Source organism: Falco cherrug, chromosome 5, assembly GCF_023634085.1.
Source record: "Falco cherrug isolate bFalChe1 chromosome 5, bFalChe1.pri, whole genome shotgun sequence".
Taxonomy (NCBI): Eukaryota; Metazoa; Chordata; class Aves; order Falconiformes; family Falconidae; genus Falco; species Falco cherrug.
In genome coordinates, this window is record NC_073701.1 from 48,032,286 (window position 1) to 48,049,495 (window position 17,210).

Below are 17,210 nucleotides of genomic sequence, written 5' to 3' on the forward strand. Positions count from 1 at the left end.
CCACAGGCCCCCATCAAACATATATTTAATAAACACATATATTTTGATAGTTAAAGTATTTACAACTTTCAGCTTGTGACTACTGGAAATATGATCAGCTTGTAGTGTAATGTGTTGAAATTTAGTGATGGGCAGCACTGCATCACTCAGACATAGGGCCACCTACTTTTGAATTCAGCTCTTCTGCAGTTTGCTGTGTTTCTGTGAAGTGCTTGTTCTTGTTGTAACTTTAAGCTGTGCCAGTTCCAAGTCTACTGGGCTAAAAAGGGAGTGGAAGTTTTCCTGCCCTTATCTTTTGTCTTCTAGTTTTGCTTGTCGTTGTATCAGCATGGATAGCAACATCATAGAGCATCCTAGCTGCTAAAAGACATAGAATGGATTGGCTGAAAGGGTAGGAGGCAAGGTAGACTGAGGGCCCCTAGCCCTCCTCAGATCTCCTAAAATCACCTTCTACGTGTGTTATTTAGATCCTCCCACTGACAGTAGCTACACAACTCTTGTTCCATTCTACAAAGTATTCTAAGGAGCTTTACTCTAAAACATTTTGCATCCTGGATAATACCATTTTGTCAGAGCCACATCCAGAGATTTTCAGTCCCTACAACTGAAATTAAGAGCTGTTCAAGTCATGTTTAGGGTATAAAACAAAGCAACTCATTAGCTTGTATTTTAGAAAGATGTAAATGAACAGGAACTTTGTCTAAACAAAATAATGTTTTCTGTTCCTTTTCAATTCATGTTTGGAAAGGGCCTATAATTCTGAGCAAAGCTTTCAAAAAGGCAGTTCCTAACAAAAGCTCCTAGCGGGTTCTGTGTAATTATTTTTAAATTAGTGGCTGCTGTCAGAACAGTTTAGATTTGCACACTGAAAGCTGTAACTATCAGAGATGCTATCTTGTTCAAATACAATCATGCTGTGTTTTGTTACAGTAATAAAGAATCAAATTGGAATTTATTTCCCTAGAAAGCTTTTCAAGGATAGATGGCAAACTAAACTCTTCTTTCTAACGAAGACAGCTACCTTTTGATTCTTTGACAGCTATCTTCAGCTTGAAAACCTTATTCCACATTAATATGCTGCAAAAAATTCTACAGTTCTAAATGTGGATGGAATATGAGGAAAGTCTTGTTGTTGTAATATCTGTGTTGCATTTGTAACTCACAGTTTCCTCAGTGTAATTTTAAAAACAGTTTACTTTGATGCTTAGATTAGGTACAAATATTTCTAGAAAAACAAAAGATCAAACAGTACATTCATACAAATGTTCTTCTGATGCTTATCTTGATCTGACCTTCTCCTTAGTAGTGATTACCTGTGGTGTTCCTGTCACCTGAGGTTCAGGGGGAGCATTCAAGCCCCTGTGAGCTGGGGGCAGCTTGCACATAGATGCCATGGCTGGGGGCACACCCTGTGAGCAGCAGCAGACCAGTGCTTGTACGCAGGACCTGAATAGTGATGATGCAACCTCCTACTTGGGAACGAAAGGGAGCCTGCAGAACCATCCCATAATGAAAATGCACTGTAGAGATAATGCACGCTCAGGGGTCCTATTGTCATCTCCAACCTGGAAATCACTCCTGGCTCTTTTCTCGTTACTGATTATTTAAAATTTGTGGTTTATAGTTGGCAGGTTCAAGAAGGCTGACCGACCTCCATTAGCTAAGTGTGTCCTCCGGTAGTTTGTCTCATGATTGTTTTTTGACTTTAATTGGCCTTTTTTTCTTGTTCCTTATAATTGCCTCTTTCATGTAATTGATGTTGATCAGGTCTCTGTCCTTTGCTCCTGTTCAGCCCTTGGACAATTCGTTGGTAGTTGAAGTCATGAAGCTTCATCTGTTTCTTCTTAGGTCAGAAACCTTGAGCTGTAATCTGACTGGTTAGCACTTATATCAGGGGCATGAAGTGTTTGGAGTTTTTCTTTTCTCAGTCTGTATATAGTACTTTCAAGATATTTTTGCCTGGTCAAAGCTGGAATCTATTGTCAGGACCATATGAAAAGGCAGGTACTGCCAATGCTGTGCTGTACACGTTTTGATTTAGCAACCCAGATATTTCAATTCAGCACTTACCACATACAATTCAATTCAAGTACCAGAGTAAACGTTCCCACAGAATGTGCACTGAACACTTGTGCTGCATGGGAAAGTTAAGGCTGTATAACCATCCACGTCACTGCAGCTTTGTATTTTGTGGTTAAATTTTATGGAGCTTCAGTTTCCATATAGTTCTAGCCCTTACTTTGTAGTAGAAGCTCTTGTTGGAGTGCTTCAGTCTGCAACTCTTAATATTTAAAAATCTGGTTTTGATTAAGCCAAATAGGTGAAATAATAGGGTGCTAAGTAAGTGCCAAGGTGTTGGGGTTAATAGGTCACTTCTGTAATTGGCACAGAAGATACTGATACCATTTTTCAACACATTGCAATAGTGTCTGAAGTAAGAACAAATAGCTCCCTTAAATACATGCTTTTGATCCTCACAGTTTTTGTTTTTTCATGAGAGAGCTTATTACTTACTTCCATCTCTCACAGGGACAAACACCAACTTTTTTTTTGGTTTGTTTTGTTTGGCACCTTACATCCAATGTAAAACAGCCTTCTGCCTTACCTATGGTTTGTTGTAACCTCATTTTTATTGTTTTTTTTATTTGGATAGTGGCTAGAAAGGAGTTTTACCAAGATAAGCTTTTAAAGTGTTGAAATGATTCAGAAACAATACAGAAATGCAACACATAGCTTCTTTAATTTGCTTTTCTCCAGCTTTTGTTGACTCAGCTCATAACCCACATGTCTCGAAGTGTCCACTTCTAAGGAGACCTAGGTGACTTAGTTTCACAAAACACGTTTAATAATATGTGTGTGTGTGGTTCACCATTCCGTAGTCTTTTCTTACTCAGAAAACTGTATGTCATTCCTAGATAACACTGACTTAGGGGTTTGACCCTGTACTGGTTAACAGTGTTACTAACGGGATGTTGATATTCACATGTTTGTTGTACAGCCCAGAAGCTCTGCTGAATTTAGAAAGCAGGAAGAAAAGTTACAACAGGAGCTGGTGGAAGGAAATGCTCCATAAGAACAGGGAAAAATGAACTGCCCTCTCTTTTGAAAGAAAAGTTTTCAAGTGACCTAGATATTTTCATCCCACACAACTTAATTATAGGTAGAAGCCAGTTTGTACCTAAAAGTTGAACAACATTTTTAGTATTGCTTTTGGTTACTTATTCCTGTACCAGACTTCATGCTGAAAATAACAATTGAAGGTTTACACTGAAACGAGATATAGAAAAGGGGACTTCACATTTCTCAACATGGAAATAAGCTGGAATAATTAACGTTGCTTTTTTCATCATGTTTCAAGTCTCAGCATGTCTGATTGGAATCCAATTATATAGCCATGTTTTCAACCAGTAATTAAAATTTGATGTCCTGTACTAAATAAGATGTGCCTCTTGTTTCTGTGCAAATTCCTTAGATTTGGTCAAGTATAAGACTGTGTAAAAATCTCAGTACACATATACCTAGGAGAGATTTGAGTCATGCAGATACTTTAGCTGAAGATACAATTTGTACTCAGCGAAGTCTACATCATAACTCAGGTATTCAGCAAGACTTTGCCTTTCAGTAGTACTTATGGCTGTAATTGCCTCTCTTAGTGAAAAGAATCCACCAGAATTACATCTGGTATAGTGATTAAGGCAAAGATCCCATGGAAAAATATCGCATGTTCTTGTAATCAGATGTGTAATAACAGTTGCCAGAAATTAAAAAGATCAGTTAAAAGAACACACATAATTTCAACAACTTGCTGATGTTTGAATATTTTACAGAGCAAGTTGGAATTGTCTTTACTGAAAGAGGGGCTGCAAAAGAATGCCCTAATTTAGTTTTACACAGACAACCTCATTTATTTTTTTTTGAGCGAATTTCTGTTAAGGAACATCAAAGCAATGTTATTTCTGTGCTGAGGAGGTTAAAGAGATTAAGATATCTCCAGAGCAGTATATTAAGAGTGAAATAGATTTTTAAATTTGGATCAAAATATATTTTTCTAAGTTTTTATTATTGTTTTATTTCATTTTTCCTTTCCAGAGTACAGTTTGCTTTCCAAATTAATTTTCTTTCATCACCATCAGCTATTTTCTGATAAGACTTTGTGCTTGGTTTTTACAACTCCATTGACTTTCTGATTTTATGAACTTTTACTTGTAATATGTTCATATAAATACTGTGCTAAAGATTTGTCAAGAGCATGACTTTAAGTTCTGAATGTTCTGGTGCACCTACCTGAACTGTGCAAGTTCAGTATAGTTGGGTTTTTTTGCATTTTGGTTGCAAGTAGTGATTTTTGTAAAGTAAAAGTGAAATATGTGTGTGTACAAATCCAGACAGAAGGCCAAATTTAAACTAAAATCTAAATTTTTGTAAAGTTTCTAAAATGTCAGGTAGGTCACATACTTTGAGAAAATGAAGCTGGTGTTGTATCTACCTGCTGCAGACCGTACCCTTGACATGTAGGCCATAGTTTACATTCTTTTTGATTAATTTTCCAGCCTCTTTCAGTTATCTCCCCTCTGCTTTTCTATTCATTTCCATATAAAACATTGTTATTCCTCCGATATTATGAGCAGCTTGGTCTCCTCTTGGATTTCATTTGCCTTGCATGATAGTGGAGAAAATCTGGCATTTCTTTTAATAAGGTGACCCATGTTATTTGCTCTGAGACATTGAAAACAAAGTAGAGCTTCCTGAATGGATGTAGATCAGGACAAATTTCATCTTAACTATCTTCTCATGTCAGTGATTACAAACTCTGCTAAGGTTCTGTAAGAGGAGAACAGGGCAGTATTTGTGAAAGTACATTCTACTCCTTTGTCTTTTATTCCATGTGATTTGATTTCTGCTGGTATTAAAGAGGTGAAATTCAATGGGTTTGGGTTTTTCTTAAAAAGCTTAAAATGCAGACACCATTTTTGAAAGCCTGCTTAACTCCTGTGAAGCTCTGATTGCTTCTTTTAGAAAGAAATGCTTTCTTATTTTTGCATAGACTCATAGAATGGTTTGGGTTGAAAGGGGCCTTTAAAGATCATCTTGAACTTTAAATATCATCCCTGCCCCACCCACCCACCCCCTATCGGCAGGGACATGCTTCACTAGTCCAGGTTGCTCAAAGCCATGTCCAACCTGACCTTGAAGACTTCCAATGACAGGGCATCCACAGCTTCTCTGGGCAACCTGTTCTACTGTCATTTTCATTTGCACTTAAGTCCTGGACAGTTTACTCTGGACAGTTTACTCTGTTTAAAAAGGAAATAATACCATTTTCACTGGTTTTCACTGCGGCTAGGTCATGACATCTGTGGTGGAAACAGTTATTTGGTTATGTTTCTGTGATGACCCCATGCAAAACTGAAATAATTTCTTACCGATAAATGAAAATAATTACTGAATGTAGCACAAATGCGTGTAGAATTCAAGTTAATTTTAAAGAGAAATTGCTCCAACTACAAGCTATTTGCTAAAATCAGTTATGTAGAAAGCTTCTGTCTTTGACTAATCCCTGTTGTCGTTTTCTCTGAATGTGAAGCTCCTGAAAGTGGCCGACTGCCAGCACTAACTAGAACTGGTCCTAATATAAGTGTAAGCTAAGCAATGACCCAACATGCTGCATGCTTTTTTAATAACCATACTGTACAAGCTTCTAAAACTCTTATATTAAAAATTACTGCACTGTGGAAATAATCAGAATCTAGTAATTTTAATGGTAATTTTGTGACTTGATTTAAACATAAGAAGAGTTTTACTGATTCAAACCAAGGGCCCATCCAGCAGTGTTGTAAACAGACACCTAAGGAAGAGTAAGAACTGAGCATGCATATATGCATGTATGATAATTACCCCCTGATGCTCTCCCAGCCTCCAGCTATTTTCAGCTCAGGGGATTTCCTGAGCTGCTTGTGATCATTTGTTTCATAACCTTTATTGGATCTTCCTTCTGTGACTTCTCTGTTATTCCCTTGAACCCTTATATATTTCTACATGCTTTGGAAAGGTTTTGGTTGTGTTTGGTTTTTGTTTTGGGGTTGCTTTTGTGATTTGGGGTTTGGTTTTGTTTTGTTTTACAAGTCTTGCTGTCCATTACCTGAAAAACGCCCCCTTTTTTGCTTATCTTGAACCTGGTTTCCACCAGGAACTAGAGATTGATTCAATGATTGCACACACTTAGTAATTTAGCTCTTTTATCCTTGACTTCATACAAAACTATTAAGTGAATACCATCTGGTCCTAGTATTTGTTTCTGTACATTCTATCTAGCTCTATTCCAGTCTCTATTCATAGTTGTTTCAGAAGAGAATTGATAATAAGTTAATACACTAGCAGATTTTTCCTGCTTTTTTATGGGCATGGTTCTTGAGGGCTTAATAATACAACGGGTTCCTTTTTCTTTTTTTTTTTCTTTTCTCATTTGGCAGTGGTTTAGGTTGTGCTTTGGAGGAATCAATTATTTTGCATACAGTGATGGAATAACGTTATAAAAATATGAGAAGACTGTAGCAAGGTCATTGTTTCTGGTGTTTAAAAATCACTGGAGAGTTGCATGCAGTAAAGTAACTGCAAGAAATGTGAAACAAGAGTATCCTGGAAAGTTCAAGCAGATCAAATTAATTAAAATGAAGCCAGAAACTGAGGATGCACTAATTATTGATCAGTTACATATATTAATTAACTTTACTCACAGTACAGGTATCCATCTCATGTTTGATTTCCAAGTGGTACACCTATAAATACACAAAACTGTCATACTTGATTTCTTTTCACCAGTGCTCAGTGAAAATCTGCTTTATTAAAAGAGGGTATTCCCATTGTGCTAAACTTACATTTCACTAGATGAGAAGATAGTCTCAATTCCTTTTCCTACCAAATCTAGAAATTAGAATTTCAGAGATGCTCCTAATTATGATGCTGTTAATCTTTCACTTTTCTGTGTTTCACAATAGAAGGCCACTTGCTTCCAAATCAGAGCTAGATTCATTTACACTTTTTAGAAATAGGTTTAGCACCTTCAAACAGAACATGGACTTCCCTTCCTTGCCGCTCCAGTCACCACCGGTACTGCTTCTCCTCCCATCCCACCCCCCTGCAACAACTGCCAACCAGTCTTTCTCCCTTTCATCAACTATAAACTTTGTGGTTTGTGTCAACTGAAACTAAAATAAAACTATTATTGATCTCATCCAGAAGATCTGTTTATGGTCTGAAATAATACCTAGCATGTTCCTGTATGAACATGCAAAGAATTTTGATTTAAATACGCTAGCAGCTTTTAATAACTTGTACATACTATGTAGCACTTTGGTAGTGCCTGTATTGGATTTGTGGTTTGAATTTGTTGATGAAGATTTTAATTTCTCAGAAGCCTTTCCAACAAGTGAAAAATAAACTAACTTAGCTAAAATTTTGCTATAAACTTTGGAACACCCTGTTAATGTAAAAAGTCTTTAGATCTTGTGGATCAGAAAGACAAATTTGCATGCTAGCAATCTGGGAAGCCTGCCCTTCTAATAGACAGAACACCAACATCTTGTTTTGCATCTTCAAAGTAATACACTTTTTTTTTTTGAGATTAAGCAAAAAAGTAATAATTTCTTCAAGGAGACATTAAACAGAGAAATGTAATGATTACAAATGAAAGAAAATACATTAATACTGCCTTAGATCAAAAGAGGAATTAAATGAGGTGAAACTAGACACCACTTTCAGTATAGCTAGAGATGCCACTGTAAAGACCAAAAAGAGCCAACAGATGAGTACAAGCCCCTACAACTGGTTTAATATGACATATAATCTCTTGGGATTTGAGAGGGATGAAGCTTTGTCGGCTGTCTTGGTTTATGAAAGCAATTGTTATTATTTAGAGTATGAAAATACTGATAAACTGTGGGTATGGTACTATACCTTGTCTGGAAGAGACGATGAAAGTCTACTGAAGTACTAAAAGCAAAAAGTAAACAAATTGAACTGACTTTTGTACCCTTTTTGTTCAATATGTTTTTTTATAGGTGAAATGAGGAATGATTTATATATCACTGTAGAAAGAGGAGAATTTGAGAAAGGAGGAAAAAGTGTGGCCAGAAATGTAGAAGTGACAATGCATGTTGTGGACAGCAGTGGTCAGATTTTAAAGGTACCTTTGCTGTATGTTTTTCCTTGCTGTAGTTAATTTTGATAGACTTTTGCAGATGTAAATAATCTTTTGTGGCATTGTTTGAAGAGTACAAAATTGCATTGGAAAGGCTGTGTTTATATTTTGGTGAGTTCAGATGTTACAAGTATTTCTAGTTTGCTTAAAACCTTTAGAAAATGCATGTTTGTTTTATTTCTGTGATCAATTATGTGATTCAGATAAACAGCTATAATTGCCAGCCAAATAACTAATGATTCCATTCAGATACTGGAAAATATGGAAGGAAGATCAAGTTTTGGATAATTTTTTGTTTCATAATAATTCTTCTTAGTGGGTATACATTTCTTCATCCCACATGGAACATGTTTTGATAATTTCTAGTTTTTTGTCTGATGTTATTAGATCAGAGATCCTTGATGTAAAAATCACTGCCATGTATCAATAAAAAAATAAATTAATGTTTCTGCTTTTCTTCAGATTTGATTGCATGGTGCTCATGATAGCTTACAAACAGGCAGTGTTTTGTATTTTAATTATTATATGGATGAATCTTTCTCAGATATTTTTCCTGTACTAAAAGAAACTGTAAACTTTTTCCGTATGTATTTAAGAACTTCCCCCCTTTTATTTTATTTTTTTCACGTTTTGCATGATTTTGAGGGTTGTGGGGTCAGAAAATGAAGTTTGACACAAATAGTCTGGTATGAGTGAATTGTGTGTGTGTGAAGTGAGATTGTGCATATAAATGCATAGTGTGCAATGTATGTATGTTTTTATATATATATATACTTATATACATAAGTGTGTGTGCATATCTTCATTTTTTTATATACATAATAAAAAAATAAAGAGATTGAGATGCAAAGATGATCCCTTGTAAGCTGTAACTTTTCTCCTCAGCAATTATCTTTCCTGCAGAGAATTAATAGGTATCCTCAAGTCAGGACTTAGACAAATCCATTTGCCTACTTTGCTATGGAGAGACCATCGTGGGTGTTGCAAAGGCAACTAACGCTTTGTTTCTTCCTAATCAGAGAATCTGTATTTCTTTATTTTTCATGCTGGGACATATTACTGATAACGGCAGGGCTACGGGCTTGCTTGAGGACTAAGGATCTTTTCTTGTCTCAGTTACATTCTTGTTTGTTGCTTGGGCATAACAGTGACTAGACCGTGCTGTGTCACGGGACTCCACATTTGTTACTTCAGCCTTCCTGATCACCCAATTCACCTGATGCAACACTTAGATTATCTATGGGGGTTATTCTTGCTACTTTTTCTAATCAGCAAATATTAACAAAGTGCCACAATTTTTGTGGGGTTTAAGACATTGAGGATTGTACCACATGTGGCATTTATGATATGAATATAAATATTAAATAGTCTTCCTTGGATGAGCAGTCCTTGTTGACATCTTACCAGTGAACTAATCTATATTTAAATCCTTAATCATATTTTTTTCTTCATTAGGATTTTATCTCATTCGGCTCTGGAGAGCCACCAGCCAGCGAGTACCATTCCTTTGTGCTTTATCATAACAATGGTCCCAGATGGGCTGAGCTGCTGAAACTGCCTATTCCTGTGGATAAATTCAGAGGAGCACACATCCGCTGTGAATTCCGGCACTGTTCCAGTGAGTGCTGTTCATGACTTCTGCTAGTCCGCCCTGTTAAGCTGCTGTCAGCACATGAGTTTCTGTAATACCTCAGGAAAAAAGACAGCTGCATGATCTTTCTCTGTAACGCTTTCATGACAGCTTCACAGGTTTGCAACTCTACTTGGTGGAACTCAGTGCTTTGGTAAAGTCCAAATTTGGTAAATACCAGGAGAAACCGTTCTAGTTCTATTAAATAGAAATCGGCAACATTTCAGCTGCACATATAAACAGAATTTCAGGTAAAGTCCAAATGCAAATTTCAAATTTACCTGGTGAATTACCCAGAATTATGCTTGTTCCATAATACATGTTTAGCAATTCAACCAGTGGGAAATACACACAGGTACATACATCACGGTCAGTTAACCATTTTTGTATCACTTTTTTTTTTTTTTTTTTTTTTTTTTACTCTATGAAATTCCTGAATGCTCTAAACATTCTGAAAAATTTCAGAGGTAATTTTGAGGTAAAAATTGAGGTTGGGGTTCACATTCTGCATACCAAGGTATGCAAGACAAGTTTCATAACTATGGTGCTGACTGCTGTCAAGCTTGTAGAGAAAGGTGGATAAAATTGTGCAGTTTTTAAATTGTGGCTGTTTGGCTTTTTTTGTGTAGATATAGCAGGATTTTGATTGTTTAGATTCCCTTTGTGGAAAGTGGCATGCAATGAGTGATAGTATGTTTTGATTTTGAGTATGTAAACTTTAAAATGTAAGAAACAGATAATACAGGAAAAAAATGCATTGATTCCTTTTCAAGATTTCTTTTATAAGCTTTGAAGTAATAAAGGAAAAATTTCAGTAGTATGTTTCATGTGATATATTTTTGCACAATATTTCCTATGTGGTGTAGGTCAGATATTTTTGTTATGGTTGCCTACACCCCCCCAGCTGTGCTAAACCCAGACTCAAAATTCATATGTATACACATTTGATTAAAAACTGATTGATTTTCAAGTGTTCAGCATCTACACTCATTGTCTTCAGTAAAATCTGTGCCATCTCACTGCTTTGTAGTCTGCTTTATATTTAGGTGATGGATGAGTTTTTTTGCATTTGAGCTTAGATAACCACGTTTGAAAATGTTATCTGCTGTCTAACATTCACATAAGGAACAGTGACATCTTGTCATATGTATAGAGGCAGATGCCTTATTTGAAAATAGAAGTGTGGTGCAGTGTAGCCTGAGGCTGACCTAAAATGGAGACCAGTCAGTAGAAGCTGCTAGGATTCTTTTTTCTTGTTGGACTGGCTAGGTCACATTCATTTGCCTTTCCTGGTATTCTATGTATTGTTAAGACTGCATATTTGGTGAATTTTATTATTTGTTGTTAATAAATACCAAATCATTACAGAATACTGCTTTCTGATTTATAGTGAGATAAAAGAAACCATTACAGAAGATGATGCGCAAATCTGAAAAGAAATTTAAGATAATCCTTGTCTGACTATCTCCAAATAGCTTCCAGTATTCTTTCTTGTATTGTATTATATCCATTTAATTTGTCTAAAATGTATAATATTATCTTTAAGTGCTGCTATTCACATATGCATTTCAGCAAAGGAAAAGGGTGAGAAGAAGTTGTTTGGCTTTTCTTTCGTGCCCCTGATGCAGGAAAATGGGAGGACTTTGCCAGATGGCACCCATGAACTCATTGTACACAAGGTAATTTGAATTGGTAATCATTAGCTGTAATGATTCCTGTGGAACATACTTTAAATGCCCAGAAACATTGGGTTGAGAAAGTCTGAATTCATTACCAAATGAGTGATAATTTTGTCACCATTAAAATATCCGTTGCTGATAGCTTAATATTAAGCTTCCTGGTACAAACTGCAATTCAATCTAGGTATGTGTTTCAGTGCACTGGTTTTAGTAGATCTTACTGTTATATTACATTGTATTTATAATGGATTTCACAAAGGTAAGTTCAATTAAAACACACAAAGTGAACTTTATGAAACCTTTTTACAGAGTCGCTGAAGTTGGAAAATCAAGCAAGCTAATTTATGCAGATCTACTCAATGTTACAATTTTTAGAGATATTTTGGTTTATCTGAAATAAGATAGTTATTCCTTTGTTCAGAGCATTCAATAAATTTTAAATTTATGTCCCAGAGAAATTTTAGATTTTAACACCACAATTTGTAGCTGTTCATTTGACATAACCTTTGCGAATTTGTTAGACTTTGATGTCAGATATGAAGCTATGATCCAAAACCAAAGTTACAACAGGCATAGTGAAAATTCTTCAACTTCTGGCAAGAGAAACAACAATAATGCATATAATTCAGGGATTTGGTCCTTTGTTTTTATGCAGTACAGTTACTTTAATTGGTTTGTTTTCACAGTGTGAAGAAAACACAAACCTTCAGGATTCTGGTCGCTACCTCAAACTCCCCTTTTCAAAGGGAATTTTCCTAGGAAACAACAGCCAAGCAGTAAAAACCACTAAAGAGTCCTTCTGGATTACATCCTTTCTCTGCTCCACAAAACTCACACAAAATGGTAGGATATGTTGATTATTTAAAACATGATGAATTCAAATGAGCATGATAGCTACCCTTTCCATGCTAAGCAAGCATGGATGTACTCCAAAATAGCTTATGTTCTATCCATTTTACAAACTGGTTTTCTTCATATTTTTTTATATCCAGATGGAAACCAATGCAGCATGCTAAACCACTGATTTTAAGTAGTTTAAGAATGCTTTTTAGATTAACATCATATTGGAATCAGATGCAACACACTTGGAATCAACTATCAAAACCCAGCTGCTTTACAAAACCTCTTAATCTGTTGTAGAGCTTTTATAAAATTCTTATTGTAGGCTTTAGGCTGTGGCAGTTTGGTTTTAATTAGGCAATGCTGCTTTTCTGTTGTGTCACTTCTCTTTCTTTAAGCCAGCAAACATTTACTACTACTTAAAACAATCTTATACCCTGGTTATATGGAGCAGCAGACAGAAATACATGTGTTTACGCTCTTTATCATTGCTCTGTATAAAATTCTTAAGAGGCTTGTTTATTTGCCATATTAACTACAGTTTGTAACTGAAACAGTTTTCCACAGATTTCTAAATATCATGTATTTGCTTGGTAATGTGTTCCTGACCATTCTTTGATATATCCACAGTTTTATATTATTTTTTCTAAGATGTTTATCACAGTTTTTAAGATCTTGCTTAGCTCTCTTGTGTCTTTACCCTTCTTATATGAGTGATGATAAAATTGATAATTGCTTGCAAATTGATCATAGGTGTTTAACAACAACTAGAGTAGCTTTTAAAATTGAAATAATCATCTTAATTGTCACTATTTAGTAGCAAGTGTACAAAATAGAACCGTTGTTAGTTCTATTTGTGCAAATAGTAAGTGGTCTGTTTCACTGTGCACATCCATTCCATACTCTCATAGCAATTAGCTTCAAAGTAATAAAAGTTAGCCAATAAAAGATTTTCCCAAAGGTTGCTAATAGGCAATCAGAGACAAAATTTGCTTCTGTTTAAAGGCCTTGATTTAGGAGATCACGTGAATCTACTGGTACTTACACATGCATGCAAGTGCTGCCCAGAACTTAAGTGTCTCACTGGTAAATAGTTGCTCTGTTGTCTGGGGTTATAATACTAATTTATGTTCACAGTACAGGAGTTACTTTGTACTTGATATAAATAGATGTTTGACATAGGGCATAAAATTTCCTTTTTTTTTTTGAAACCATATTCTGAATAAGAGGGTGTAGAATATCTGAATAATATTGATCCCCTTTTCAGCTCTGAAAGAGTTAAAAATTATTTCAGCAGTACTTCAGAGGGTGGAAATATTTTCAGTAGACAGGCTCATATTTTCTCCAAGGATCTTCTTTGAGAAGTTCATCTTGGTGAGTTTCCAAATCCCCATTCTTTTAAACAAAAATTTGCCAAAACCTATTGCATGCTTAGAAAATGAACATAGAGCAAAGTGTGTGGATATTTGGTCATGTGAGCATTACTTCAGTTATCCCTGAGAGAATGTAGTGTATTTATTAACAGTACAGGATTTGAAAGATCTGTGTATTTATGTTTTTAGTAAGCATTTGTATTGGTATTTTTGAAAATTGCTAATTTTTTTTTTAATTTGTTTTTAAGTTTGGAGATTTTTGTGAAGTTCTCAGAGACCTGCTTGTGTCTACAAACAACAATGTCCAGCCTGGAAATGAAAGTTATGCTATTAGTCTGGCCATGGGGTGGGGGAGGACCCCAAACCCAGACTTGTAAAGGGTGTAACTGAGTTAGGCCACAGCTTTACTAGCTTGCTGGGAAATTTTACTCAGCTGTCACTCTCTCATTGATTGTTCCCACATGCCATCATCTCTTACACATATTAAAATTATGGAGACTGAGGGAAGGAGGTCAATTCCCAGTTGTTGGGATCCATAACTTCCTTACCCTGGGTACTTCAGAAGGGTTTTTAGGATTACTTCCAAACAATCTTCAGACACCTTCTAACCAGAGGAGTCTGTGCGTTCATCAGCATATCTCAGGAGAACGCATCCTTATCTAATGAGTCTGCCAGTTAGCTTTTCCTTAGCTTGGCTTTTGAACCTGGATAGTTAATCAGCTGGTGTTAGCAAAAAAGTATACAGGCTTCTATATATTACATTCTTAGCTGGGTAGTTACATTTCATTATCTTAACAAAAAAAAGAAAAGGTGTGAGAGGACATAGTATTTTTCTACTGAGTGGTTATCAATACAGTCTTACTTAGGTTTTGACATATAGGGAGTTCTCTGCTTGCCAAAGACTAAGGATCCATCCAGCAAGTCAGAATATTTTAGCAAGTTGGCATCCACCCATTTCTCAGCACTGATCAGCACATCCCCAGTAAGCAGCTGTTCATCAGCAGAGCAACTTGCCATACAGCATGTCTGTTGCAAGGCAGAGGTGTAATCCATCTATCTGCATTTGAAAAAAGTCAACCTGGTGATTAATAAAACAAAAGTAACAGGGGGCAGCTTTCCAGAATGACCCCAGTTTGGAGGGAATGTTGGAAACAACAGAAGCAGCCTGTTAGAAAGGGAATGCAGCCAGTTCTGGAATTCGGCTTTTTACTTTTGAAGTTCAGTAGTGGTACACCAGGCCAGTTTCTGATGTCTCATGGTTTATAGGATAGAGATGGAAAGGTCATCCCAAACCACTTCCTTATGCACATGATTCTAAACCTTTTATTAAACCTAGCACTTTAGTTTTAAATTACAGACTTTGAGAAGGGAAGTGGTTTGTTTGGTAGGAATGGTAGATCAGGTATAGTCTATTTTAAATGTACAAATCTGATCATGATTAAGAGAAAGTGTTGGAAATGGTTTTTCTTCAGCAAAAATTTATCATCTTTTTCCCTTTTCCAAAAGTGTGTTTTCCTAGTGGGCCTATTTTGGGGCACAATTTTATGTTCTCATTTCTCTTAATACATGTCACATTGCTATCCCTTCCCCTTGTGATTCACATGTCAGATTTTCTATTAGTGTCACTTATGCTTGGGCTATTGGCTAATGTTATCTCAGCAATGTCTTTCCTGCTTAGCATTTCACTTGAAAATAAGTGCTTTGAAGTGAGTGTCTTACATATGCTTTCTCTCCTTTTTTAATCCCTCAACAAATCCCTACTATTGAGTGTCAACTATCTTACACCAAGTTCCTCCAGCAAACCTACAAAGTAGTGTGTTTCCTGCTATGAACTGACAGCTTCAGCTAGTCTCGCTACTTCTCAGCTTAAGTTGAGGTCGAACAGAGTGAGGCATAGAAGTCCATTTACTTATTCAAAAGACAAATGCAGTTCACTAGATTTGTAATGCTTGTTCCCTTGAAAATTCCTGAAAGAAGGAATAAGACCTATCATTCGTCCTTGATCTTTGGGATGTCCCTGATGCCTGTGTGGGGCCCTTCATCACTCTTAGTGCAACCCAAGGGACTCTTAATCCAAACCATTCCATACTAGCATGGCATAAAGCAAAACAAAAAAGAAACATATAAATGCATAAAACCACTTTGTGCCTACCAGAACCAATTAAGGCAGCAAAATATTAGTGGAATAGCATGTAGGGTGTTTGCCATTAACACCTCTGACAAGATTTGAATATAGGTGGAGATCTATTTTATGCTATTAAAGACAGAAATATTACTTCATTTTTTGTTGTGGTAGAGAGTAGCTTTCCTGGAGCAAACTGGGAAGGAAATGACACTAAGATGGGTGTGGATCAAGTGTTACTTGACTGCGAAAACAGTCTGTGGTAGAAAGCACCCAAATAGTTGCTGTGCAAGAGGAAAACTTGTTCTCAGTACTTAAGAAACTAAGAAGCTACTAGCATTTCAGAATGGGATCTTTCTAAGAGAATGCTGGAAAATTGATACTGGACAGTAGTTCAGCTTAAATTGATGGAAGGGTTGGGTGATGGTTAAGGTTTTCTACTTCAAACAGCCAGGATTTGAGAAATTCTGAAAAGATGGTTGGTGAAACATGGAAGTAGTAAATTTGAATGTAAAGGAGCTTTGGGACGTATTTAATTCAATGGTTCAAAAAAATGTGAAATTTCACTGAATACAACTTGAAAGGAATGCTGCAGATCTGATCGAGTCACAGGCAGAAAATGTAAGGAGTAAGCACAGAACCTGCAACAGAAGGGAGAAAAATAACAGCAATGTGCCAGGATTCAGCAAGGGTCAGGATCAAATGAAAACTGCTGAAAAGCCAAGCCAAGTTTGAAAAACTCTTTTAGGATGTTGAATGGTATGGGAAATGAAATTCCCAATCTCATAGCAAGGTGTTTTTTTCAGCTCTGAAGCTGAAAGCAATAATATATGACCAAAGAGTAATAAATATGTTACTTTTAAGACAGATGAAAGAGCAGGTATGTCAACTGGGCCATCAGCCTGTGATGAATGTTATGCAAGCATTTACAAGAAATTATGGATGAAAAAATAGATCTGTAGCTAAGTGGACTGTGCTCTAAGATGAGTTTATCAAAGCCATATCATGCCAGAATAAACTCCTTAATCTGTCTTTTCAAACTTGTTTTTTTATTATTATTATTCTTCAAAGGAAATGTAGCAGAACTAAACCATCTGGATTTCAATAACACAGCACACGCGAAATTAGAAAAGATACAGATTACAATAAGAATTTTGAAACTGGTAAATAAAGGCTAAAAGGGAACTAGCAGGTTGCACTGTAGTGAAAGGAAATTCTTTCCTGAGTGGAAGGAAAATACTGCTAGATCTGAAGAATTAGACCTGGGATTGATCCTTTTCTTTTCTTTTTTTTTTTTTTCTCTTGAGGTGGAAGGGGGGTGGGAGTGAGAGTTACTTCATTAAAACCTGAGGCACTGGAGAAGCTGTTA

General features: G+C 36.1%; 1 protein-coding gene across 4 annotated transcripts in view; it reads left to right on the forward strand.

Annotated features, from left to right (window-relative positions):
- Nucleotides 1-17,210, forward strand: part of DOCK4 (dedicator of cytokinesis 4) — a 257,352-nt gene that overhangs the window by 154,188 nt on the left and 85,954 nt on the right. For all 4 annotated transcript variants that reach the window (XM_055710583.1, XM_055710581.1, XM_055710582.1 and 1 more), the window contains exons 14-17: nucleotides 8,058-8,182; nucleotides 9,653-9,815; nucleotides 11,400-11,506; nucleotides 12,193-12,349. In XM_055710583.1, the coding sequence (XP_055566558.1) occupies nucleotides 8,058-8,182; nucleotides 9,653-9,815; nucleotides 11,400-11,506; nucleotides 12,193-12,349 (552 nt within the window). The remainder of the gene's footprint in view (nucleotides 1-8,057; nucleotides 8,183-9,652; nucleotides 9,816-11,399; nucleotides 11,507-12,192; nucleotides 12,350-17,210) is intronic.